Raw genomic sequence first — 26,933 nt, forward strand, 5'->3', positions numbered from 1 at the left:
TATTGCACTACAGACTTTGTAGACAAAGAGAAAGTGTACATAAGACGAAAAACTACCAAGAATGGGACCTGATGGATGCAACGTTTTCAGACATTCTGGACAGCACGAGAGAAGTATAGCCTAGGCCATGTTCAGATGAGAGCTATTGGTCTCCAGAGTGAATGAGTGAGGAGCTACCCATTGTAGAAACATGCACCGTCTCATCCTTGAAACAAAGTTCTTATGACAAATCGCTCATCTTCACTAGCACATACGCCAACATTTGAGATGGACAGCGACAAACTGGAAGTTTCAACCTTTTCCAAATCGATGATCACACAAGATACAGCAACAAAATCAGAAGTTAATAGGAGAATATCTATGGGCAAATCAACAATGAAGTCACTGGACAAGGTCTTCAAATCGAGGGACATTTCACAGGCGATGAAGAGACTGCTTGTACGTCCTTTAGTCTTTTGTGTGATGACACACTGATGCAAAACTTGAACGTTAAAGGATGAAGAAAAATAGATGCCTTTAAAATGTGGTGCTGGAGAAGGAGGTTTCCAGAACCAGGATTAGCCAGAAGAACAAACAGATCAATTTTGGAACAAATCAAGCCAGACATGTCACTCAAAGAAAGGATCACAGGATACAACTTACCTACTTTGGACACATAGGAACAGAGGAATCAATAGATAAGGACATCATGGTCTGAAGAATATAAGGTACAAGGCGAAGATGAAGACCAGCAACCAGATGGAATGATACCATCAAGAAAACAGCAGAGAAGACCCTGATGGACCCATGTAGACTTGCACAAAATTGTTCATCCATCAAGTTGTCATGACTCGGCATTGAGCCAAAGGCCATTAAAGAAGAAGCGCCAACATTGGTCAGTGGGATGCCCATGTGCAGAGCATTGTGCACAGAGATAAAAAAAACATTTGTGTGAATGTGGCCTCAGGTCTCATGCATACAGATAAATGTGGGCACCCACAGAGGTGCTTTTGGCCAAATACTTCTGTATTAACAAGAATCCAACAGAAAAAAAAAGTTGCATACTCCATGGTTGCACATGACGCCACAAGTGAGTATCTCCACAGACACGGCATTTCATGAAATATCACAATACAACCACTTGCATATTTTCTGTTAGTAATGGATTGTGGACTCTGTTGGGCAGTGTCCAGGAGCGGCTTTTCAGTGACTGCTGCATCCTTGCCAAAATAGAATACAGTCATGTATAGAGAGAAGAAAAAGAGGGGTCATCTTTTTGTGTTTTGTTCAACAATGAAAACAAGTTGCCTAGTGAAAATAAATCATTAAATGTTTATTACGTAAAAGAGGATATCCACTACCTTGGGAAAAAAAAAAAAAACTACATTGAGCTCCTGCACCGTTCCAGAGGTGTCAACGCTGGACCTGCTGGGGGTTCACAGGACATTGCTATGCTAAGTGGCTGTTATTGGGCTGCTGCGCTCACTTCCCTTGGATGAATGTTTTTTTTAATTTACAAAGAGGACCACTACATTTAAAGCATTACTCCAGCAATGTTTTTTTTTTTATTTTAGTGCTGGAGTGGTGCTACTAACACAAGATACTTGCTTCTAGTATTTCACTTACCAGTGCCGCCACATTGTGAATGCAACTTCTAAGTGACTGGAAGGCAACGGTCACAAGCTCTTAATGGAAGTCTAGGAGACACTCATTCTGGCCTCATAGACTTGCGTTGAGTTGCGACTTCCAGCTCACCCAGCAAACATTGGAGCGATCCTGCAGGTCACAAAGTGCTGTGCGGAGAACAGATGAAGAGGGCAGCTGGTAAGTATGAGACTAGGGGCAGGGAACTTAGATTAATGGCACCACTCCAGCAGTAAAATAAAAACAAAAACACTGGAGTGGTGCTTTAAAAAAAAGGGGGTGTCCAAGTAGTAGAAAACCCCTTTAAAATTTCCAAAATATTGGTAACCATTAGTCTAGCCACATAGCAGGAAAGGATCGCTGGACATTTGCCATCAGCCATATATGTGGACAAAATGGTTTTCAAAGAAAACCAGATCTAATGAAGGATATTGATAAAAACTATTCTGAGTGAGCTATATGACAAAACGGATATGAGAAAACTAATTCACATAAATGTGGAAACAAACGAGGTGACAGACGAGTAGCCATCATTATGGGATGTAGACGACCACGAGAAATATGTCACAACAGTGGGCGAGACATTGATTTGGCCTAGATCCATGGAGTGACATGTGCTAATTACAGAACACAATGGCCGCCACAATATCTACAGTTGTAAAATATCCGCCTGGTAATATTCCTGTCTGGCTAATGAGTCTCATATGTATGAAGCCAGTCAGCTCGCAATGGTATGTGACAAATGTCCTCGGGCTGGGAGCTTCTGTCAGCTGCACACACCTCGACCGTCACCAACCAAAGCCCCAAACGCGTGTGCCTCACAGCTGGCTAGGGGCGCTGCTCGGCAGACAAAGAGGTTTAAGGTGGGTGCGGACACCTGCTCACCCATTGCCAGTCACATGGGTAATGTTATGAGCAGCACTACATCGGCGTTTCCGAAATTCTTCCCATATGCCCTGTGCATCCTAAACACGCTATAAAACAATCACAGTCGTCTTTTATGGGACAATTAAGATGTTTTCGAGCAGTCGGCGATGTAACGTCACTTTTCATGAAAGTGACACGATGACAGTTCTCCATGTAGTCCATGAGCCAAGAACCAAATTTGACGATATCGGTACCAAGCGGAGTGACTAATTCTCTTTGGTATTTTTAGGTAGATGCATGTCTGTAGTTTATTTTTTGATATGATAGCCCTTACATATACGTAGCTTATTAACCCCTTCAGCCCTAGGCCTATTTGTACCCAAGTGCCTAAGCCAATCTGACCTGTGCCACTTCATGGGCTAATAACTTTGGAACGCTTTCACCTATCCAAGCCATTCTGAGATTGTTTTCTCGTGACATATTGTACTTCACGTCAGTGCTAAATGGGAGTCAATATATTTTACCTTTCTATATAAAAAAATGCTAAATATTCGGAAATTTTGGAAAAATCGGCAATTTTTTAACTTTGAAATTCTCTGCTTTTTACAAAAATACTGATACCCCCCATAATAGTTATTAATTTACACTCCCCACATGTTTACTTCATATTGGCATCATTTTGAAAATGAAACCTTATTGTTTTACGACGTAATAGGGCTTATAGTTTTATGCGCAATTTTTCACATTTACAGCAAAACCCACTTTTCAAAGGACCAAGTCACTTCTGAAGTCACTTTAAGGGGCTTACATAACAGAAACCACCCATAAATTACCCCATTTTGCAAACTACACCCCTCAAGCTGTTCAAAACTCATTTTTAAAAACTGTTAACCCTTTAGGTGTTCCACAGGAATTTTAGCATGAGCCAAGAACCAAATATGACGATATCGGTACCACCCGGAGTGACTAGATGTAGTATTTGTAACAAAATTTAATCCAAGTTATGTAAATACACACTGAACATGTCATGTGCATATATATATATATATATATATATATATATATATATATATATATATATATATGTTACTCCATAATATCTTCAACATCGGACTCTGAATCTGACTGTTGTTCTACTGGCTCGTCTTCAGTACCCTTGTTCTGGCATGTCTGTAATCTGCACATGTCTGTGCACTTCAGGCCATTGCTGAGGCAAGTACACTGAGGAAGTTCACATGACCGCACACACTTGCAGGACAGTAGCTGTATAATAGCTTCTGGTGCTGGTGCCCCTTGCATCCACTTGACAACAAGCTTTCCGTCGTTATCTATCATCCAACCGCAGTCTGTTGGGTTTGCAACCCATGGCTGGCTCTGCAGACTTCTCCTCCAGATCGCAGCCTGGTAGTTTGCACGCAGTGCATGCATGAAAAGGCAGTCCTGGCAAGGAGGGAGTTGACTTGACTCTACCACTCCACGTCTGGCACAGAACAGCTGATAACGGAGCCTGTTTACCTCAGTTGTTTGGGTAGTTGGCAGGTACATGTGGCAGGTGATTTCCTGTAACTTCTCAAAAAGTTCGGTAGACACTTCCCATGAACGACCAACTTCCTGAAAGGCATCCTGGTATGTCTTGTTCATCTTCAACTGCTTGAGTGTCGTCATCTTCCCACGGCCAGCGAATGCACTGACGGTGTCACAGCCTGTAAATGCATGCATACCAATCAATGAATCACATACGCTGCCTCCCAATGTTCGGCTCAGAGTGGTGATATCCAGGAATCTTGTCCGGTTCTGTGTACCGCATTTCTGGAACAGGTGGGATGGGATTTTGTGGCACATGCCCAGACACAGGACCATGACATCAGTATCCTCCGAAGTGATGATGACCGACTTGTAACCAGATTCTGCTGCATGAAGAGCATGGAGAAGGAGGCGTGTGTCTGCTTCTTCTTGATTTGACTTAAGGTCAGCAGCCTCTTCCCACTGTTCTTTGGTGATCTTAAAGCAGAGCTGCTCACATGTGACATACAGCTCCTTCTCCTCAAGCTTCTCCCTGTGGTGTTTCGCCTTCCATTCTTCTACCAGAAACTTTATGAGACTTGCCTTGTTGGAGGAACTACTTAGAAGCTTTTTCCACTGCTGGATGTTGTGCCCATGTTGAATGTTCTTGAAATGGATCCCTGTGCCTTCATATCTGTTGACTCTTTCTGTATCTTTGATGGATGTCTCCTTGTAGACGTCAAAGACAATATCAATGCGCTTGCTCTTAGCACCCTCATGGATAGCGCGACTCATTGCTGTGCCTGCTAGCTGGCCAAATGTTGCATTGTTTCCCTTCAGTTTCTGAACCAGGCTCATCCCATCAATGATGGTTGCAGAGGGCTCGGGGATCACTTCTGCAGGACGAGCATTCCTCTCCAACTCCCTTGCGAGGGCAGCCTTGTTGGTCTTGCGGATAGACCCATCACCATTGGCAAGTGCCCATGGCAATGGACCCAGGGGATGAGTCAAGACATCACTCATTTGTAGCTTTCTGTTCTCAGCTACAAGTATCATCTGGCCAAATAGGTTTCTGTCAGCCTTCAAAATTACCTCCTTGCCAAGACCTTGTCTGCGTGTCTTCATTTGGATGTTAGAGAACGTTTTAAGTTTGTTCTTCGTCATCTTGTCATGAAACAATGTAGTTGGCTTATCGGTACCCAAACGCTCATCCTTGAATGTTTGATATGCATCCTCTCCTATACTGTATGCCCCTTGAAGGTCTTTGGCTACATCTGGTGGTGCTACAGTCGCTGTTGACAAACTGATAAGTTCACCATTATGCTCTTTGTTGAAGGGGTTCACCCAACCTGTCTCCAGCAGTTGAACGAAAGATTGGACATCGGCTTCATCTCTTCTAATCCTAGACACCTGTAGGTCTGAATGGCTGAAGTCAGTATATTGTTGGCCTACCAGGGCCCTCAGCTGCCTCAAGTACATACTGCGGTACTCTGATGTCAGGTAGAACCTGGAAACAGCTCCAACTTTGAGGCTGAAGCCTTTTGTGCCCCCTGGTGTCTGGGTGTCTTTGTTGATTGTCTCTTCAATGGTCTGGTCCACAGGAATTCGTCCAAAAGGATTCTTGCTACCGATCTGGACCGAAAAGCCACCTTGCATGAAGTATTCATGGACCTCTGGGTGTTCTATGGGCAGCCGAGACATTGTGGCATAGTAATAGGTTAGGTATCGGGCATAGTTGACCTTGTCATAGGCAAAACACCATGGTATCATCTGTCGGATTGCTCCTAGGTGAAGCATCCAGTTGCCTTCTCTTGAAGCTCGAACCAGGGCCAGCATGGTCTCGACCATGTCCAAGTATGACATCCAGAATGCTGAGAGTTGTTCATTTCTGAGGGTCTCAAGATAAACTTGAAAGAGCTTCAGGGTAAGTGTGCAAGATTCATTATCCAAGAGCTTTTCGAAGGATCCCTGCGACACACTGATGCGAAATGTGGTGATGTCACGGCCATGTGATCAGTCACAAGCCTGGGAGGTGTCAGCCTCTACAGAGGGAGATAGGAGCTCTGCAGAGAAGACCGGAGAGTCCTGTTCAGCACAGAACGTGTATGTGTCAGTGTGTGTGCGTGTGTTGGGGCACCTCAGGGTGTCTTCAAATGTGACATAGCCCCCTAGATTTCTTCCAGTAAAATTTGCACTCCAAAAGTCATTTGGCGCTCCTTCCCTTCCGAGGCCTGCCGTTCCCCAATACTGCAGTGTACGACAACATATCGGGTGTTGTTGTGTTCGGGAGAGATTGGTGAACAAATAGTGGGGTGCATTTTTTGCTGGTACACCTCTTAAAAATAAAAAAATGAGCCTAAAATGACACCTTCATGTAAAAAATTCACTTTTTCCATTTTCTCAACCAAGTGTTTCCAACTACTGTGAAACACTGGTTGGGTCAAAGTGGTCACTATACCCCCTAAAAGATTCCTTGGGGGTGTAGTTTCCAAAATAGGGTCACTTTTTGGGGTTTCCACTGTGGGGGTACCTCAGGCAGCCTTCAAATGTGACATGGCCCCCTAGATTTCTTCCAGTGAATCCGCCACCCAAAAACCACATAGCGCTCCTTCCGTGTTGAGCTGTGCTGTGTGCCCATACTTTAGTTTACGAGTACATGTGGGGTGTTTCTATAAACTGCAGAATTAGGGTAACCAAGTTTGGGTTTGCCGTTAACCCTTGCTAGGTTGCAGGTAAAATTGGATTACAATGTAATATCTGGAAAAAAAATGAAATTTTGAAATTTCGCCTTCATTCTGCTAAAATTCCTGTGGAACACCTAAAGGGTTAACAGTTTTTAAAAATGAGTTTTGAACAGCTTGAGGGGTGTAGTTTGCAAAATGGGGTAATTTATGGGTGGTTTCTGTTATGTAAGCCCCTTAAAGTGACTTCAGAAGTGACTTGGTCCTTTGAAAAGTGGGTTTTGCTGTAAATGTGAAAAATTGCGCATAAAACTATAAGCCCTATTACGTCGTAAAACAATAAGGTTTCATTTTCAAAATGATGCCAATATGAAGTAAACATGTGGGGAGTGTAAATTAATAACTATTATGGGGGGTATCAGTATTTTTGTAAAAAGCAGAGAATTTCAAAGTTAAAAAATTGCCGATTTTTCCAAAATTTCCGAATATTTAGCATTTTTTTATATAGAAAGGTAAAATATATTGACTCCCATTTAGCACTGACGTGAAGTACAATATGTCACGAGAAAACAATCTCAGAATGGCTTGGATAGGTGAAAGCGTTCCAAAGTTATTAGCCCATGAAGTGGCACAGGTCAGATTGGCTTAGGCACTTGGGTACAAATAGGCCTAGGGCTGAAGGGGTTAATAAGCTACGTATATGTAAGGGCTATCATATCAAAAAATAAACTACAGACATGCATCTACCTAAAAATACCAAAGAAAATTAGTCACTCCGGGTGGTACCGATATCTGGCCCGGCTCATGGACTAATGCTAGTCATTATTCTTGTCAGGCAGCTGAGCAGACCTGTCACTGCGCAAACCAAGCCCATCACTAAAATGTTTTGGCAGTCATCCCAAGTAAATGTATTCCTGGAGAAGCGCCTGCTTTTTTAAGCTTCGCTCTTTCATATGAAACACATGCAATTTCTAAAATGCACATTAAAAAATGGATTTTATGGATTGTTTTAAAGGAAAACAAAAAAAGTAAAAAAATAAAATAAAAAAAAAACTTGTTTCCATTATAAGGACTAAGAATCTGCCATAAACCAAAAAAAAAAAGTTGCACTCTGTAGTGTTAGAGCATGTCAGTGTGAAATATATGTAATATGAATAGCAATACTGCTTCTGCATACTAGGAAAAAATGAGACGCTTAGCACAATTTGTCAATTCATGCATGCCCAACACTCCTAGTATCCAGAAGCAGTATTTCATAGTGACATGCTTTAACACTACAGAGTGCTACTTTTTGGGGGTTTATTGAATATGCTGCTCCTAGTTGGCACCTGTTCACATTAGGTTGTAAGTGCCAGTCAGTCTTTTGTCATTGTATATTAGCTTTCTGGCTGAGCACTCCGCCCTTCAGCATGTGGTGGATTTTAATTACAGCAGGGTCCTACCTACCCATAAAATCAGACTTCGAAGAAAGGTATCCACATCTACCCAGGAATTCAGACTTCAGTCTTAGAGAGGTATTCACATTAGACATGTTAGGACCCAGCAGTTGAGACCACCTTGTCGTTGGTTGATGGGCAGGCATGAATTGGCCAAGTTACGGTATGTGCTAAGTGTCTCATTTTTTCCTAGTATCCAGAAGCAGTATTACTATTCACATTACATATATCCCATATTGACATGCTTTAGCACTACAGAGTGTACTTTTTTTGCTTATTGTATATGGAGGTAGCTGCTCCTAGTTGGCACCTGTTCACATTAGCTTGGAAGTGCCAGTCAGTCTTTTGTCATAGGAATGTGCCATAGACAAATTCATGGGAGACCTTGTAGATTAACTTATGATGGAAAACGGTGGTTTTGGGTGTGAATCAGACCAGATGGCGGATCAGCATGCGGACTAGCTGTATTTTACACCAATGACAGCAATAATTACTGCGTTTTATAGTACACACGGCCTTCAGAATACAGATTCTTCAGGAGTACATGTATGGGGAATAAAAAAAACAATTAAGTTGCTTCGATGACAAAATATAAGCAGATTCTGGCATTAAACACGGAATCGGTTTTAAAATTTAGAAAAACAAACATGGAATCGGTGTCTAAATCCCATATTAATCTACAGTATCTGGACATCTTACAAATGAACTACAAATGGCAGCAAGGGCAGGAAGCAAAGCAGCCCGACTCCACAGCCCTGGATGTGATGCAGCTGATGTATCAGTGCAAGTAAATTACCTTTGTTATTAGGCTGCGTTCACATGTCCAGGAATCATCCGTTAGAACGGATCCAGCAGCAAACAGTTGACAACTTTTTTGCCCAGCAAAAAAAATAAATAAATAAAACAACCTGATTTCAACTGGATCTGTTTTTTTAACACTGAAGTCCATGGAAATGGATCCAATAAATAGTCATCAGTTTTTCTTTAATTACAAAATTATCCCGCTGCATCCAATATAAGGTTATTTTTAAAGCCGTTGGCTATACACTTGGACTCTTGTCGATGTCTGAAGAAGGGCACTACTGACTTTTGTTTAGACTGAACATAATATCAGTGGAAGAATGTGAGACTCCTGTGCATATGAAAAACCAAAAAGAAAACAAGGACCCCTAAAATATAGCTTTTAATAGAACTAGTATAAAAACTTTATTTAACATAATAATCAAAATTTAAAGAGATAAAAAGGTATTCAATGTACCTAAACAACCCTAGGTCGTACTGCAATGCGGACTGCCTAACAGTGGAGGTTGGCACCCTACTTTTTCTCGGTCGGCGCCCCCACTCCTCGGCGGCTGACCCTTTAGTACCCTAGAAAATACCTATAATAGGGAAAAAAACTAATAAACCCTAAAAATGCTGTACCTATCCTACCACCTGCCTGACAGTGGAGGTAGACACCCTAATTTACTGCGGTAGGTGCCCCCACTCAACGACGACTAACCCTAGGGTCCCTCACAATCCCTATGGAAATGGATAGACAAAAGATAATGTCCCATACACAACTCTGGTGCAAACAGGGTCACCTTGCACTCAGTTGTGCATCATTTTCGGCAGTACGTACCTACTGGAGGTGGACAGCAGAGTCGTCCTGCTGTCTGCCTCCAATATACAACACAAAATAATGAACGACAGAGTGCGTGGTGACCCAGTCAGCAACATTATAGTCAATGGCCCCATTGGCGCATACACCAGAATCCAGTTTTTCATCCCGATTTGGACATAAGCCCCAAAGGGGCTACTGAACGTAAGAGAAAATGCTTTGTGAAAAGCCATATTCTGAAGAGTTACCTGAAAGTACGGTTACCCTTTAGTGTATTAGGACCACTAACTGCCCATACGCAATTCGATTTTTGCCATTATACAAGTCATATAATGTATGTAAATCGGCTGTAACATTACTACTCTAATAAATGGACTCACAAAGCATGAAGAATTAAACCTGGGCAGGATAATGCTACCTCTCTGCAATACAAAAGTGTTACAACAACTGAACGCGCCTTGTGGTATTTCACTTAATTTTAGCATTGTAAAAACTGATTGTAGCCGGAGTTTCAGGAAATTCGGGGAGGATACTTCTGTATTTTTGTCACACAATTGCACGGCCCCAGGAGATGCCGCACAGACAAGTCCTCCCATCACCTACCAGTGCGATCATTATTTAGGAAGCTTCTTAGCATAGCGGCACTAAAATGCTATAGAATGTCACACACTCATTCCCAAATCCTTATTACTTCATATAAAGTCATTTCGTTTTTTTTTTCTGGAAGATGTAAAGTTGAGGAAGCTCAAGTGTAATCCCAAAGACTAAGACAGTGCTACTGTATACAGTCAAAGAACGTGACTACAGGTACTTGGTAATGGGTATAAGGCCACAAAACACATCTGATGCTAAAGTGGAATTTTATTCAAGATTTAATGGGGTGAAGAAAGGTCTCTCGGCAGCATTTACCATTGAGTGCGTCTCAGGTTAAACGGTGTGCAGAGTGCAACCAATTTAGTCAGAAATCAAAGAAATTTAATGCATTTCCTGGCATTTTACATCGTATTTATAGAGATGTTCAATATCCATGTTCAGAGTAGCCATCTTGAATAATGCAAAATTTACATTCCAATTTTGAAGTCAGACATTAGTCCACCTCTATTTGTAATTGGACCAAAAAGAATGACTATGGCAGAGTCAGAGCACTAAAATCAGGACGGTTCCCGGATATACTATATTAGGCTACGTTCACATTTGCGGTGTGCGCCGCAGCGTCGCCGCCGCAACGCACAACGCAGACAAAAACGCAACACAACGCATGCACAACGCTGCGTTTTGCGCCGCATGCGTTCAACGCATGCGGCGCAAAACGCAGCGTTTTTTGTAAACGCAGTTGCGTTTCCAACAAAAAACGCAGCGTTTTGCGCCGCATGCGTTTTTTGTGCAGTGAGTCATTCTTCATCCCACCCACCAAAAAAAGTGTCTACACAATAGATAAGGGCCACCAATGGCTAGAAGAGGGTTGGTGTTTATGTAATTGTGTATATATACCATGGCAGACATGAATTCCTCCCATTTGCTGGTATTCATGATGGAGCGTCCCTTGGACAGTGTTATCATGGATATGGAGATGGATTTAGCCTTGGCTCATGCCTATGCTGTCGCCTGTGCTCATCAAAGAGAAAGAGAAAAACGGAGATGGATTCATCGCAGATTTTGGATACACCCTATCTTGGAAGTCCGGGAGAGCCGTGGAGCATACCATAGCTTGTTTGGCGAACTGAATGAGAACCTGGAGAAGTATTTCGAGTACACCAGGATGTCTCAGGAGAGCTTCCGGTATCTTCTGCGTCGGGTGGAAGGAGCCATCAGCAGGCAGGATACTCAGCTCCGGAGAGCTATATCCGCAGAGGAGCGGCTGCTGGTGACTCTACGGTATGTAGCTGTTTGAATGACTTGAGATATGTTCGGCTACGTTCACATCTTCCCTTTTTTTTTTTTTTTTTTTCTTAATTTTTGTTGGGGGTGGTATGGTCAATGTACTTTTAGGCTGTGTTTCTACGGTCAGTAAGCTTGTTTGACGCTGCAGCGTCAAACAAGCAGCGTCCAGATGTTCCAGCATAGTGGAGGGGATTTTATGAAATCCCGTCTCCACTATGCGTGGAAACCCGCACGCGGAGGCCCTGCGACTCCGGACATGCTGCGCGTCTTTTCAGAACACAGCATGTCCGTACACCTTGCGGGGACGCAGCGTCCCCGCAAGGTATATCACAGGGCCCTACGGCGAGGGGTGCGATGATCCCGGATGTGTACTGTACACATCCGGCACCATTGCGTCCCAGGAAGGGGGCGGGGCTTATCGCCGACCGGCTTCGCCGCTGCAACGATAGCGCCGCGTCTCCGGACAGTGGAGACATACCCTTATAAATTGCAATGTACTAATGTAATTTCTTTATCTTCTTGGCAGTTTCCTGGCTACCGGAGAGACCTTGCGATCCCTTCAATTTCAGTTCCGGATTGGAGTCTCCACTCTCTCGGGAATTATTGCTGAGACCTGCCGCGCTTTGTGGGATAACCTCCGGGAAGAATTTTTACCCGTCCCTACAAGCGATATCTGGTTGGCCAACGCCGAGAAATTTGAGGAAGTGTGTTCGTTTCCAAACTGTATTGGCGCGGTGGATGGCAAGCACATTCGTATTACCAAGCCAGGGAAAAGTGGATCCCTTTTCTATAACTACAAAAAATATTTTTCCACTGTGCTGATGGCAATTGCCGGTGCGGACTGCCGTTTTCTGGCAGTCGACATTGGTGCTTTTGGCCGGTCAAATGACTCGCGCACATTCAAAGAGTCTGATATGGGCCAAAAATTATATGGCAACAATTTCAATTTCCCCCAGCCACGACCTCTTCCCCACACCGAAGGCCCTGCGATGCCATTTGTTGTGGTTGGGGATGAGGCATTCCAAATGTCTGCCAACCTATTGAAACCCTACTCAAGTCGGGGCTTGGACCACACGAAAAGGGTGTTCAATTACAGACTGTCCAGGGCCAGAAGGACTGTGGAGTGCGCCTTTGGCATCCTTGTCTCTAAATGGCGGATATTAGGATCCGCCATTAATCTGAAAACTGAGACAGTGGATGAGGTGGTGAAGGCGTGTGTGGTTCTCCACAATTTTATTCTGGCCAAAGAGAGACTGAACGTTGATCTGGATGAAACCATAGCCAACCCATTGCCCAATTTCCATGATCATCCTCTGAGGTCAAGCGTGGAAATTGCGCAGATGAGGGACCGTTTTGCGGCCTATTTTGTGTCAGATGTTGGCCGTCTGTCATGGCAAGATTCAATGGTGTAATAAACTGTTGGACTGTATTCTGGTGTGACTATGCTAAAAATAGTTCACCAATGTAAATGTGCCTTATCTAAAAAACTTGTAAACCTTTGTTTTTAAAATGTTGTGTTTTAATAAAAAAAATTTCTTACGTTTTCTACCATGCTTCCAAGACAAAATTTATACCATACCATATTTATTTGTTTGTCAGATCGCCGTGTATCGTTGTGTTTGATAGCAAAATCAACGATACCAGCGATGTTTTACACTGGTAACCAGGGTAAACAACGGGTTACCAAGCGCATGGTCGCGCTTATGTTTACCGTGGTTACCAGTGTTAATTGTAAACTAAAAAATAAAAATAAATATACTCATCTTCGCGTCCCCTGGCGTCCACTTCCTGCACTGAGTGAGCGCCGGCCGTAAAGTGAATGCACAGCACAGCGTTGCTGTGAGGGACGTCACTCAGTCAGTGCAGGGAAGCTGACGCCGGGGGATGCGATTGTGAATATTTTTTTTTTTTTTTCATTTTACACTGGTAACCAGGGTAAACATCGGAAGTGCGCCCTGCGCTTAGCAACCCGATGTTTAACATGGTTACCCGGGGACCTCGGCATCGTTGGTCGCTGGAGAGCGGTCACACAGACAGCTCTCCAGCTCCCAAATAGCGATGCTGCAGTGAATTGCATCGTTGTCTGTTTTGCTGCAGCATTGTTAAGTGTGAAGGTACCTTTACAGTATGTGTCCACGTTCAGGATTGCATCCTGAATTGCTCAGGTTTTTTCATCAATATTTGTAAGCCAAAACCAGGAGTGGAACAATTAGGAAAAGTAGAATAGAAACATATGCTCCACTGCTGTATTTATTACCCACGCCTGGTTTTGGCTACAAATATTGAATTAAAATCCGGACCAAATTCGGATGCAATCCTGAGCGTGGACACATACCCTTTTTCTTTGAAAATAACTCATACACTTTAGTGTTTGGAAACACCTCATACAGCAATGAACGACACCCAAAGAAACGGTCAAATTAAAAAATCCAAAAATACTGTCTGACATTGCATATATGAGGCGTTTGAAGCACAAATAAACGGCGCACGGAGTGAATTACCGAGCATTGTACTTGAAAAGAAGACCAAATATTGTATACAAAAAAATAAATTTTTATTGGGGGGAAACAGAAAAAAAGGGAAAAGCAAATTAGGGGGTATCAACATCCGAGGGTGGATCAACATCCGCTACCAGCGGTGACCGGTAGCTTCGAGTTCTGGACCTGAGAGTGGGAGTGGTAGAGGAGGAGGAGCCGCCATACTGAAGGAGGCTTGAGGGCAGGTCCAAACCCCCCGCAGGGTACACTGGGGAGACCGCCTCGTCAGTGGAGGAGGGAGGAGGCAACACAAGCCGCCTTCTTTTTTGGCTTGGTTGGCCCTGGCTGCTCCTGCTGTGGCTAGAGCCACGACGAGATGGTGTGTGTCCTGGAGCAGCCAGAACCTGTGCCTCTGGGTGTGTGTCTGTGTGCCTCCTCTTATGTTTTCTTTTTTTTTTTTCCCTGCCTTCGGCGGCATCTCCCCCAGAAGCACTCCTACGGGAGGATGAGGGCCTGGCAGGAGCAGGAGTGGGCCGCACACTGGTATGGTGGCTGTGGTGGCGTCGCCCGGCACTTGGACCAGGGTGGGGTGGCTGGAGTGACTCTGCAGCAGTAGTCGGAGTCACGCTAGCCAGCGACGGCACTACGGGCAGTGTCGCTGACTGCGCGACCCGAGACTGCTGCAGAGCCCTCACGTAAGAATTGTGGCAGTCCTGCATCACCGAAATCTGGAGTTCCGGCGTAAGGTTTTCCACCATGCCCTTAGCAATTGTGCTTAAAAAATGTTTTGCCGGATTTGTGAGCTCGGCTTCCAGGATTTCAAGGCGCCGTCCCATACTGGACATTTCATCTCTCAACGCCTTGAAACCGTTCTGGAACACCGTGCCCAAGTGCAAAAATTCAGGCATGACTGACCTGTCCGAGGCCCGCTGGCGCTGTCGGGAATTCCCGAACGAAGGTGCGCCAGAGGCCTCGGGCAGGGGAAAACCTGACGTACCGGCAGCCGGTTCTCCAGATGATGGTGGTGCAGGCCTGCTGTCGCTGTGGGATGGCTGTGACGGCTCAGATGGCGATCCATGAAGTTCCGCTTCACAGGGGGGAGCTCGCTGGAGGGTGCTGCTGTGTGTCCTGTGAAAAGATAATGTAAAAATTAGTCTTCAATTAATAAACTATCACATACGCCAACTCCTGTAAAAAAATGTTCATTACATGACACAACAAAACATTACAATCCCCTGTCTCTCACTCTGTGTGGCCTATAATAAATTGCTGATTGTTATCGCCAGCTGACCATTAGGGCTCACGATAACAATCATGGACATACCGACGGCAGAAAATGACTGTACATTCCCTCTGCCAAAGGCAATGCATACCCCTGTCATATTTTGAAAAAATTTTGGTGTGAAATAATAATTTCAAGATGCCGTCTATGTCTCAAAAATAATAGAAAATTTAAGGTCTATAAAAAAAAAATTAAAAAAAAAAAACAAAAAAAAACTTTGCTGATCTGATCGCAGGAATGTCCATGACGTTAGGATCTTGTGATCGAGACGTCATCATTATTCCTGCGATCAGAACTACACTGACTCAGAACGTAACCTGTCATGGACTACAAGGACTCTCGCTTAACCTAAAAAAAATACCGTGGATGGCCAATATGCTACGCTGACTACATTGATGGCCAAGACACTATGTGCCTGGGAAATGTACTATGTGGATACGTGGCTAGAACGTGTACTATGTGGCTGCGATATAGTGGCCTGCAAACATACTATGTGTGTGGATGCACAATGTACGTGGCTGGGCAATGTACTATGTGGCTGTGCAATATATGTGTCTGGGCAATGTCCAATGTGCAATATGGTATGTGGACAAAATACTTACTGTCGGCGGCCAAGGATTGGTCTTAGGAACTGTAATTGTCGGTTGTATTTATATGGAACCGACTTGGCCGCAGCAGCACCACTCCTCGATTGCTCCTCCTCAGCACGCAGCCCCTTATTGAAACGGTCCTTCATGGATCGCCATCTGGTCCTCAACTTTGTCACTGTGAATGCAAAGAAAAAAAAAGGTTACATATGTAGCATTTTAAAATGATAAAACAACCGTGTGTGATGCAAAGTTTAGGCGTTGATAGCATCACACACGGTTGTGTTTATCCTGGCAAGATGGGTCATAGCAGCGTATCAGCAATACTCACTAAAGGTGCCTTTGTCCTTGGCGGAGGCACTGTCAAAGCCATCCCACAGCGACTTTGCCACCTCTGCCCACAAACGCCTAGAAACCACCTGGTCCATGTGCCGGGGGTCACGGCTGTCCCACAACGGGCCACGCTCCTGGATGCTGGAGATCAGGAGCTCCACATCGATACTCTCCCTGTGGTCCCGTTGTGAAACCTAGAAAAAATAGAAAACAAAAAGGTTACAAATAGGCAAATATAAACAACCATCATCAGCACCTGGCATGATTTGTACCTTTGCCCTATCCTTTGCCATTTTATGTATGTATATTGATGGTTTCTAAACCTGTATTTTTGAATGTTTTTGTGCAGGGAGTTCAACTGTATGTTACCTTCCCCCAAATACTTGCTGCCCTGAAAAGCTATATGTAATTAAGCTTAGTAAACAGCCCTAGTGAAACCAGGTTGCTCCTAATGTTCCTCCCAGCAGGATGCCACAAAAAAAAAAAAGATAAAAAAAAAACAACAAATACTCACTTGCCGGCCTGACGACCCATCTTGGCACCGATCTCCCTGCTCCCGCTGTGTGCCTTCCCCCTCACTTGAAGAAGCCTGTAAAAAAATGTATACAAAAATTAGTGACAATGCTACAAATGGCAGCGAATAGTAAGCAACTGGACATAATTACTCACCGCACTCCCCCTCGCCGATTGGCCAGATGCTGGAGAACTCGCCATTATTGCAAGTTTGCTCTGCAATGAAAAAATGAGCAAAAAATCACATTCAAAGCAATGCCACATACAATAAAACATTAAAACAACCGCAATTGACTGTTGACTGATAGGACAATGCAAACTCAAAAAGCGACACCACAACGCCATACATTACAAGAGAAGACAATAGAAGAAACAATACAAGAATAGACCCAAACAAAATTAAGCAAAAATAGACACCTATGTCCAAATTTAAAAAAAAAAAAAATACAAAAATAAAGAGGAAAAAAAAAGGCACAATGAAATAGCAAACTGCACGCCATACTTTACAATAGCAACAAGACATGATCCAAAACAACACCATCTGGTGACATCTACCACAGAAATACATCTGAAAAAGGCGATAAATACCATTATAGATAATAAGCAATAAACATTACAGGACAATATACAGCAACCCAAAGAAAAACCATAGTCAAATAGAAAAGAGAACACAAGAAATTTTTAAAAAAGGGCCCAAACTAAAAAAAAAAAAAAAATAAATACTACACACTTGGCTATGGAAACATTCAAGACAGGAGATATATATATGGAAGCCATACAGAAAACGAATGGCATATAGCAGCACGGAACAATACAATACAAATGAAACATCATAAATGTAGCCCCCCACCAGCAAGAAAAGACACTCAAGGAAAGAAAAAAAAATGCCAACAGCATAATAAAACCCAGCAAGACATGAGCCTAGAAAACGCCATACGGTTACCCCAACAATAGAAGCCAGAAAAAGACATGCACCACAAATTTTACAATAAAAAATCTTACAAAAAAAAGGCATTGAACATCCGCATGACACAAGAACAACCAAAATATAAATCCAAAACCAATCCAAACCCAGCAAGGCCGCACACAAGAAACGCCAGCATATATCAGAAACACATTAAAAAAAATGTTATTATTCAATAACAACCTACAGTGCCATAACCGTACAATATCACAGAGCAAACATTGCACAAATTAAATCAAAAAAAAAAATAAAACACAGAAAAAAAATTATGCAAAGAGAAATATATACTTACAGGTTTGGAAAGCAGGTTGCTCCTCTGTGTCTTGTGTGGATAGCCTGGTGAAAGACAATGGCAAACCCCCACCCCTTTTTTTATATATATAGTGCTTTTTTTAAGTGTCTAGACAAAGTCTAGACAATGTTTTGCATTTTTGTAAGAAAAACGCATGCGTCGTACAACGCATCACGACGCAAGTACTTGCGTCGTCTGCGTTGTCAATGCAAGTCAATGGGAAAAAAGGCGCATCGACGACGCAAACACGACGCAAACACGACGCATGCGTTTTTTAAAAAGTCTGCGCCGCCCAAAAAATGCAACATGTTGCGTTTGCCGCGCCCTGGCAGGTGCGCCCTAACGCCGCATGCGGCGTACGACGCACCACAACGCATGACAACGCATGTACATGCGGCGCCATGCGGCCCCAATGTTAAAGATAGGGCCGCACGACGCATGCGGTGCGTTGCGGCGGCGACGCTGCGGCGCACACCGCAAATGTGAACGTAGCCTTAGACTGACATGTGCACCAAAATTATTGGGGAATGGGGGAGAGATGATGGCAGTAAGACCATACTTTTTTTTTTTTTATGGGAATATCTCAGAAGCTTTTGCTCTGTAATCTGAGCGCAGCACAATGTAGGGACAAATACCCTGATTCCAGTGACATGTCACTCACTGAGCTGTGTTTTTGTTTCAATAGAATCAGTGATTTATTAGCAGGAGATTAAGGCTACAGGACAAGCTGCCTCGTGCCTCCTAGTCCAACCACACCCACACCATTGGTTAGCAGTTGTCCATGTACACAAAAGCTGCCAATCAGTGGTGTGGGCGGGGATAAACAGAGCTCAGTATTCAGAGCTCTGCTAGATCTTCAGCAGAGAAAACTTTTATCACAACTCCTTAACCCAGTAAACTAAGTGACACATTACTGGAATCAGAGTCTCATTCCCTACATCATGCTGCTGTCAGATTAAGTAGAAAAAACCTGCAAACAGACTCGCTTTAAAAGGCTTTTTTCTCCCCATTTCAACATTCAGTTTTGCTCAACACATCTTTTCTATTTCAATGGGACTAACAAACTACAAAAATTTGGTGACCACTGCACCACAGGGTACATGCTTGACTATGTAAAATGTTCATAAATGACAACCTAGCAACTCACGTAGTAAAAGCCCTCAATATACAAGAGATCGCTGTCAGACCAACAATTGTTCAGCCACGGCCACCTCTCCTGACTCCTCCATACACAGTAGTGCTAGGCTAATAGCTCCTGTGCGCTCTATGAGAGATCCTGTGCCGGACTCCTCTGGTGGCGGTTTATCTTGTGTAGAACAAGAGGATCGGCCAACAGAAACCCAAAGCGGCAGATCCTTCCTTCATCATCTGCCCGCGGAGAGTCGGGAGGTTTCATACACTATACTGACAGATGATCCCACCGATATTGTAATTTCTCTGTGTGTTGGGGGGCGAGGTGGGCCTTTAGTTTTGTGAACTTCAAATTATTTTAATGCCGGTCTCTTTTTTTCTCATAGCTATTTGGACACCAGCAACATCAGCGACTCCAGTAAGCCGGAAGAATGGAAAGACCTTTTGAACCAAGAAGCTATACGGAGGGCGTCAGGGTAAGGCCACTATATATCACAAATGTACAGTCACTTTTCAGTCCCATTGGTAGAAGGTTTCTTTAAACAAGAATTAAAGGGAATCTGTCAGTAGAACTTTACCACCTCATCTGAGAGCAGCCTGATGTAGGCAAAGAGAAGCAGAATCCAATGATGTTTCACATATACTGGGCGCAGTCATAGGCCGGAGACACACTGGTGCGAGATACGGCCGAGTCTCGCTGGTTAAAAGCAAGCTGTGGCACCGGCACTCCGGAGCGGAGCGTGCAGCTCCATGTATTGCTATGCAGCTGCACGCTCCGCTCCGGAGTGCAGGTGCCACAGCTTGCTTTTAACCAGCGAGACTCGGCCGTATCTCGCACCAGTGTGTCTCCGGCCATACTCACACAATCAGAGCTTTTAGATTTAGCAATATCGGCCGTATCTCGCACCAGTGTGTCTCCGGCCATACTCACACAATCAGAGCTTTTAGATTTAGCAATACAGCAGAGCTGAGAAAGCTGCCCCCGCCCACACCAGGCTCTGTGTGTACACTGTCTATAGACAGTGAGCTGCTTATCAGAGGAAGGGGCGTGTTGGACTAGCAAGCACACCTACTGGGTTCCAGCTAGGATAAGCTCCTGGTGCTAAAACAATCACTGCAGGCAAACAAAACCACAGAGCTCTGTTGAAATCTGTGTTTTAACCCCTAGATCATGCGGTCTTCAGATTACATAGAAAAAAACCTGCTGACAGATTCCCTTTAATAATCTTTTACATAAAGAATGTAGAAGGAGTATTCTAGTTACTGGAATGTGATTAATGCTGGCAATGCTAACCTCAGCACTGCAGCCAAATGGGCAACTGGCCTAAATACAGAAGTTGAGAGACACAAAACTAATAAAAAACTAGATAAAGATCTTAATAAACAAGATTGTATTGTTATAAGGCATGTAGGTAAACATTCTCTTTGTGCGAATAATTAATTCCTTTAACAGGCTGTTGAGACACCATAAGGTTTGGACCCTCAGAGTAAAAAAAAAAAATGAGACAAACACAAGTGTGTACCTGCAGCTACTTCCACAAATTAGCTATTGGGGTTGTGAGCAGCTGGCCCGTTACTAAAGACTATTGGACAATGCCCGCAGAGTGGAGTCCGCGGCTATAGTCCGCAGCTAAGATATTCGCTTGCTCGTCAGTTCATTTTCAGGAATCAGGGTATGTGCACACGTTCAGGTTTTCTCGCGTTTTTTTCGCATTTTTTCGAGATAAAAGCGCTATAAAAACTCATTAAAAACGCATACATTATGCATCCTATCATTTAGAATGCATTCTGCATGTTTTGTGCACATGGTGCGTTTTTTTCCGCGAAAAAAACGCATCGCGGTAAAAAAAAGCAGCATGTTCATTAATTTTGCGGTTTTTTCACGTTTTTCCCGCTATTCTATGCATTGGCAAAAAACGCACAAAAAACGCGTCAAAAACGCGGTAAAATCGCGGTAAAAACGCATGCGGATTTCTGGCAGAAATGTCCGGTTTTTGTCTGGAAAATTTCTGCCAGAAATCCAGACGTGTGCACATAGCCTCAATGTTTCCATGCAGTGACAGCAAGCACAGGAAGACAAGCAGGCTGCATGTTATGTATATCTAAGGCCAGACAGAAGATTGCCAAAGGTAAATGTAAAGCACATTCTATTAATCTCATCTGTATCTCAATGCCTCGAGCCATTGTACTCCCAGCCCTAGGCCTATTGAGGGATTGCAGGCCAAGGGGAGTCCTCACTACAGGGGTCTCACATTCTGTCCCAGGTGATGGGCTTATGGAATATGCTTCATTCTTTGAGCTAAGGGCTAATGTTTAATTCCGGAGGGAGAAAATATCGTAGTTACTTACCGATAATGGTATTTCTCTGATCCCATGGCACCACGGAGAGAGAAGGATCCGCCCTCAGGGACAGGAAACCTACAGGTGAAAAAGGCGGTACCTCTCTCCCACATCAGTTGGTTTACAGAGCCTTAACAGAACTTCAGCTGTAACTTAAATGTTATCAAATGAAATTTAAATTTTAACTTATTAGAGGCACCGCGTGACTAAGTATTAAGACTAACTCTAGTGTTCACACTCACACGTGAAGGGAGGGAATGTACGGGTGCCGTCATGGGATCAGAGAAATACCGTTATCGGTAAGTAACTACGATATTCTCTTACCCCCATGACGGCACCACGGAGAGAATTTCATAGATGTACATTAGGGAGGGACCACTGCCTCTAGAACCCTTCTGCCAAAGGTAAGGTCTGAAGAGGGAGTCAGGTCTAGTTGGTAGTGTTTAAAAAATGTGGAAGGAGACGACCAAGTGGCCGCCCTACATATCTGTTCAATTGATGCTCATGCTCTCTCTGCCCAGGAGGTCACCACCGATCTGGTTGAATGAGCTCTGACTTCCTCTGGAATGGCTTCAATATTTGACGAATACGAGAGGATGATGGCATCCCTTATCCATCTTGCAAGTGTGGCCTTCGATGCTTTATGCCCTTTATTTGGACCCTGAAAACACACAAACAGAGCGCTATCCTTCCTATAGTCCCTTGTGGCCGCTAGATATTGGACTAAACATCTTTTAACGTCTAGTGTGTGTAGATGATCCTCTTTCCTATTTCTGGGATTTGGACAGAAAGAGGGTAACGAGATTTCCTGAGATCTATGGAAACGTGACCGCCGTCACCTATTACCGGCTTCCTAACTTTTTATAGGGAGAAGCAGACTGGGTTCTTTCCTCACTGCTTCTCCCCCGCTCACACACAAGGCCCGCTGACCATGGGATCGTGGCCTTCGGGGAGAGATATCCACTGTGTCCGAAGCAGGGCCCCCAGCTGCCAGTAATCGAACTGATGGACCCCCGGCATCCCAAGACGATCATGCTGCAGGTTCCCCGTCAGGGACAGGAAACCGAACTTATGTGGGAGAGAGGTACCGCCTTTTTCACCTGTAGGTTTCCTGTCCCTGAGGACGGATCCCTCTCTCTCTGTGGTGCCGTCATGGGGGTAAGAGAAAGATGTCACATGGTCAGTCACACAGTTGTTGGAGTGACTTTGAAGGGAGAGGATCCCGGCTGAGGAGGATGGATGGCCTATAGAGTTTTGGAGATCGGTAGCCGGCTCGGCTGGACCCCCTGCTACGGTTGAGGGATTTGTCATCTGGATTTCACAAACTTCCTTAACCCCTTACTGACCTCGGACGGGATAGTACGTCTGAGGTCAGCTCCCCTGCTTTGATGCAGGGCTCCGCGGTGAGCCCGCATCAAAGCCGGGACATGTCAGCTGTTTTGAACAGCTGACATGTGCCCGCAATAGCGGCGGGTGAAATCGCGATTCACCCGCCGCTATTAACTAGTTAAATGCCGCTGTCAAACGCAGACAGCGGCATTTAACTACCGCATCCGGCCGGGCGGCCGGATATGAGCGCATCGCCGACCCCCGTCACATGATTGGAGGTCGGCGATGCTTCTTCATTGTAACCATAGAGGTCCTTGAGACCTCTATGGTTACTGATCCCCGGCAGCTGTGAGTGCCACCCTGTGGTCGGCGCTCACAGCACACCAGAATTTCTGCTACATAGCAGCGAACAGCAGATCGCTGCTATGTAGCAGAGGCGATCGTGCTGTGCCTGCTTCTAGCCTGCTTCAAACCTACATATATTTGGTATCGCCACGTTCAGAATCGCCCGGTCAATAAAAAAAAAAGCATTAACCTGATCGCTAAACGGCGTAACGAGAAAAAAATCGAAACGTCAGAATTATGTTTTTTTTGGTCGCCGTGACATTGCATTAAAATGCAATAACGGGCGATCAAAAGAACGTATCTGCACCGAATTGGAATCATTAAAAAACGCCAGCTCGGCACGCAAAAAATAAGCCCTCAACCGACCCCAGATCATGAAAAATGGAGACGCTACAAGTATCGGAAAATGGCGCAATTTTTTATATTTTTTTTTAGCAAAGTTTGGAATTTTTTTTTCACCACTTAGGTAAAAAATAACCTAGTCATGTTAGGTGTCTATGAACTCGTAATGACCTGGAGAATCATAATGGCAGGTCAGTTATAGCCTTTAGTGAACCTAGCAAAAAAGCCAAGCAAAAAACAAGTGTGGGATTGCACTTTTTCTGCAATTTCACCGCACTTGAAATTTTTTTCCCATTTTCTAGTACACGACATGGTAAAAACAATGATGTCGTTCAAAATTACAACTCGTCCCGCAAAAAATAAGCTCTCACATGGCCAAATTGATGGAAAAATAAAAAAGTTATGGCTCTGGGAAGGAGGGGAGTGAAAAACGAACACGGAAAAACGAAAAATCCCAAGGTCATGAAGGGGTTAAGGACTGTTTCTCCTGGACACATGGACGTCAGTTGTATTACTTGTTGTCTGGAGGAGCCTGGAATGTGACTGCAGACTATACTGGCGGGAGATACGAAATCTGTGGGCCAACCAAAAGTTGGGAGACAGCGAGTATTGTCTGGTACGGGGGCAGTGGGACTATCGGTCCTGGGGAGGGGATCTTGTGGACTGAGGACATTGTATTTTGGCCATTACCTGGATATGTTGCAACACCATGGACGCATAGAATAAAAAAATAGTTGTATCGTTAACCTGCCTAGGTAATTACTACAACCCATAACCTCAGATCTTCACAGGGGTATATAAATATCAGGAACCAATCTACTTCCAAAAGTTGCAATCAAACTTTAAAAACACACTAAGAGCATGAAGGGCTTTTAACATTGTACAAAGATCTGTGGAAGCATTGCTCCTAATGATTGGTCTAGTGTACAGAGGCCAAGTGATCAGACAGCAAATAAACGCTCATTTATCGCTGACCACATGTTTTACTGAGGATATAAAATAGTCCGACAGCAATATTGTAAAATGTATAAGAGAAAGTGGGGGGAGGGGCAGACGAATGCCGAAATCCATCTCGATCATTGCAACATGAAAACTGTGATTGTCGCTTGCTACAGGCACTTCACTTTTCCATGGAGAAGGACCTATACCTTGACCAACATTCATCAAATCTCAGAGTTGGCAAATTTATTTCAAGAGGCAATAGCTGGCTAAAAATGTAAAAACTGGTACCATTTCTCCGTATGTAAACATGCATGCTTGGCTGAGCATGCATGTTTATTTCAAGACAGAAGGAAAAAAACGTTTGGCTATTGGTTTATCTCCTGTAAAAACAAAGGAACAGGCAATTAAATCCAATGTGTCTCTTATCCCCTCTATCCCGACATGTACAGAGGGTAATCAAAGATACCTGAAGGAGCCAGATCTGTTCCGAAGCGCGTTGTTTTTTTTTTTAATAGAATAAATACAGTTTTCATGACGAGCAGTATATTGAGAAATCAGCAGAGCAACTATATATTGCCTTTATATGAAAAATTAAGGTTTGGAAACTTATGTCCACCATACACAAAAGATGTCTGTCAGCCGAAAGAAGGTTTGGCCGGCAACTATCTCATCCGACTCTCCCGTACACAAGAGCGCTCAATTGGCTGAGCGATGCTATGTTCTCCAAGAGAGCTTCCGCCAGTCTGGGGGTGGCTTATCTCCTGGGAGAACATAAGGATCGGCAGCACGAATTCAGACATGCCGAATCCTTAACTACCAACAATCCATTGTCCGAGAGTCCCATAAATCTTAGATAGTGTTCTCCAACTCCAGTCCTCAAGAGCCACCAATAGGTCCTGTTTTCAGGATGACCTTAGTATGGCCCAGGTGATGGAATTATTGCCTGTGCAGGTACTGCAATTATCTCCTAGGAAATACTAAGGAAATCCTGAAAACAAGACCTGTTGGTGGCTCTTGAGGACTGGAGCTGGGGAACAATGCATTAAGAGTATTGCCCAAACCCATGGATGTTGGTGGGTCAACAGACATTAGCGTAACGTGAATGGGTGAGAACTTACTATGTAAGGCCAACATGAATCTTCTAAATAAATTTTAAAAAGTCTAATGAGATTTGGGGTGGACCAGTGTTCTTTGGTGCAAATACTGACAATGAAAAAGTTCTCACGTCTTGAGAAACATATTGTGAGAATATAGGGCATTTTATAGAACATTTAAGGTGTGTGACTGCACCCATGGCTCTTGGTGAGCCAGTCTACTGATGAACCTTCTTTAACTGCTGTTATTTGCTATATATTATATGCCATTTTTATGTCACCCAGTGCTACCATTAAAACCAGTCAGCAACGGAGTATATTCATTAATATAATATTTAACCAAGCAAGACAATCTGTGTTCTGAAGGAGCAGTCCAGAGCTGCGATACCAGCGAGGGACATTACTTCTATATTCACCCTAAGTTATGCATCTTCCAGGAGTCTCCTCCCGGTAATGTATGCAATCCATCATTGTGCTCTGCCCGCTGACACCGCTTTACTATGGAATAATTCATACACATGACACCGATGTGGTGAATCTGATTGTATTGTTGGAAAAGGATTCCATAAATCAAATCTGCAGAGCATAAACGTTTCTTCTAATTTGCCTGATAAATGAAAATAATCAAACAGCAGGAACTTTGGAGGCTTCCATTAGACGGCCACCGCTTCCATGGATGCTGCCGCTGAGGCTGGGGTCATTCTGTACTTTAAAGTGAAGCTGTAGCTCGGAGCCATAGTATGCACTTATGAATCCCTAATGCAATGTTATAAGGAGATCATTTATTTTGCAAAGGGGGAAATACTAAAAGTGGTCTAGCAGGGCCGATTGAGATTTGAAAGGGTTAGCCCATGAATCACTACACACTAAAAGTGCACAAATTAATAGCCATGGAGGGGTAATTTCTAATATATTAAAATACATTGGTCATCTTTTCAAGCTCCTCTATGAATCAGTCAGGGCTGACACGTGCTGCTGTGGGTGAGCTCTGAGCAGAATCAATCTCCTTCCCCTTCTGGCAGCTGAAAAATATAGTCCCTTTCCTAGGTTTCTAGAAAAGAATATGTTCTGCAATCGTGGGTGGGATGATTCCTTCAAATTACCAATCACTTCACTGAAAATAATATTTATGGCAGATTATATTCTACAAATTAATGTCATGGGGCAGGCGAGATGCCCATCCATCAAAACCGCATTCTTACAAGTCAAGCAGCATATAAAAGAAGGATGACCACACTGTTAATGGGGGTATTGGGCATTGCTCACTTTCAATTTAGAAGTGGCCGCTGGGGCCATGGGCCAAGACGTATGCACAATCACCAGATGTGGTGCTTCTTACAATAGGGCATCTGTTGCATCCACGACCATCGT

At 43.9% G+C, this 26,933-nt stretch overlaps 2 protein-coding genes across 7 annotated transcripts in view; both read right to left on the reverse strand.

Moving 5' to 3' along the window:
• NBEA (neurobeachin) overlaps window positions 1-26,933 on the reverse strand; it is an 838,139-nt gene that overhangs the window by 775,179 nt on the left and 36,027 nt on the right. The window lies entirely within an intron of this gene.
• The window catches only part of LOC143817576 (uncharacterized), a 45,857-nt gene continuing 32,685 nt past the window's right edge, over window positions 13,762-26,933 (reverse strand). Inside the window, exons 2-6 of the mRNA XM_077299069.1 lie at window positions 16,940-16,999; window positions 16,785-16,894; window positions 16,269-16,464; window positions 15,953-16,115; window positions 13,762-15,196 (exon numbers count right to left, since the gene is read on the reverse strand). Coding sequence (XP_077155184.1) covers window positions 14,182-15,196; window positions 15,953-16,115; window positions 16,269-16,464; window positions 16,785-16,894; window positions 16,940-16,999 — 1,544 coding nt within the window. The 3' untranslated portion in view covers window positions 13,762-14,181. The remainder of the gene's footprint in view (window positions 15,197-15,952; window positions 16,116-16,268; window positions 16,465-16,784; window positions 16,895-16,939; window positions 17,000-26,933) is intronic.

Source organism: Ranitomeya variabilis, chromosome 3 (assembly GCF_051348905.1).
Source record: "Ranitomeya variabilis isolate aRanVar5 chromosome 3, aRanVar5.hap1, whole genome shotgun sequence".
Lineage (NCBI taxonomy): Eukaryota > Metazoa > Chordata > Amphibia > Anura > Dendrobatidae > Ranitomeya > Ranitomeya variabilis.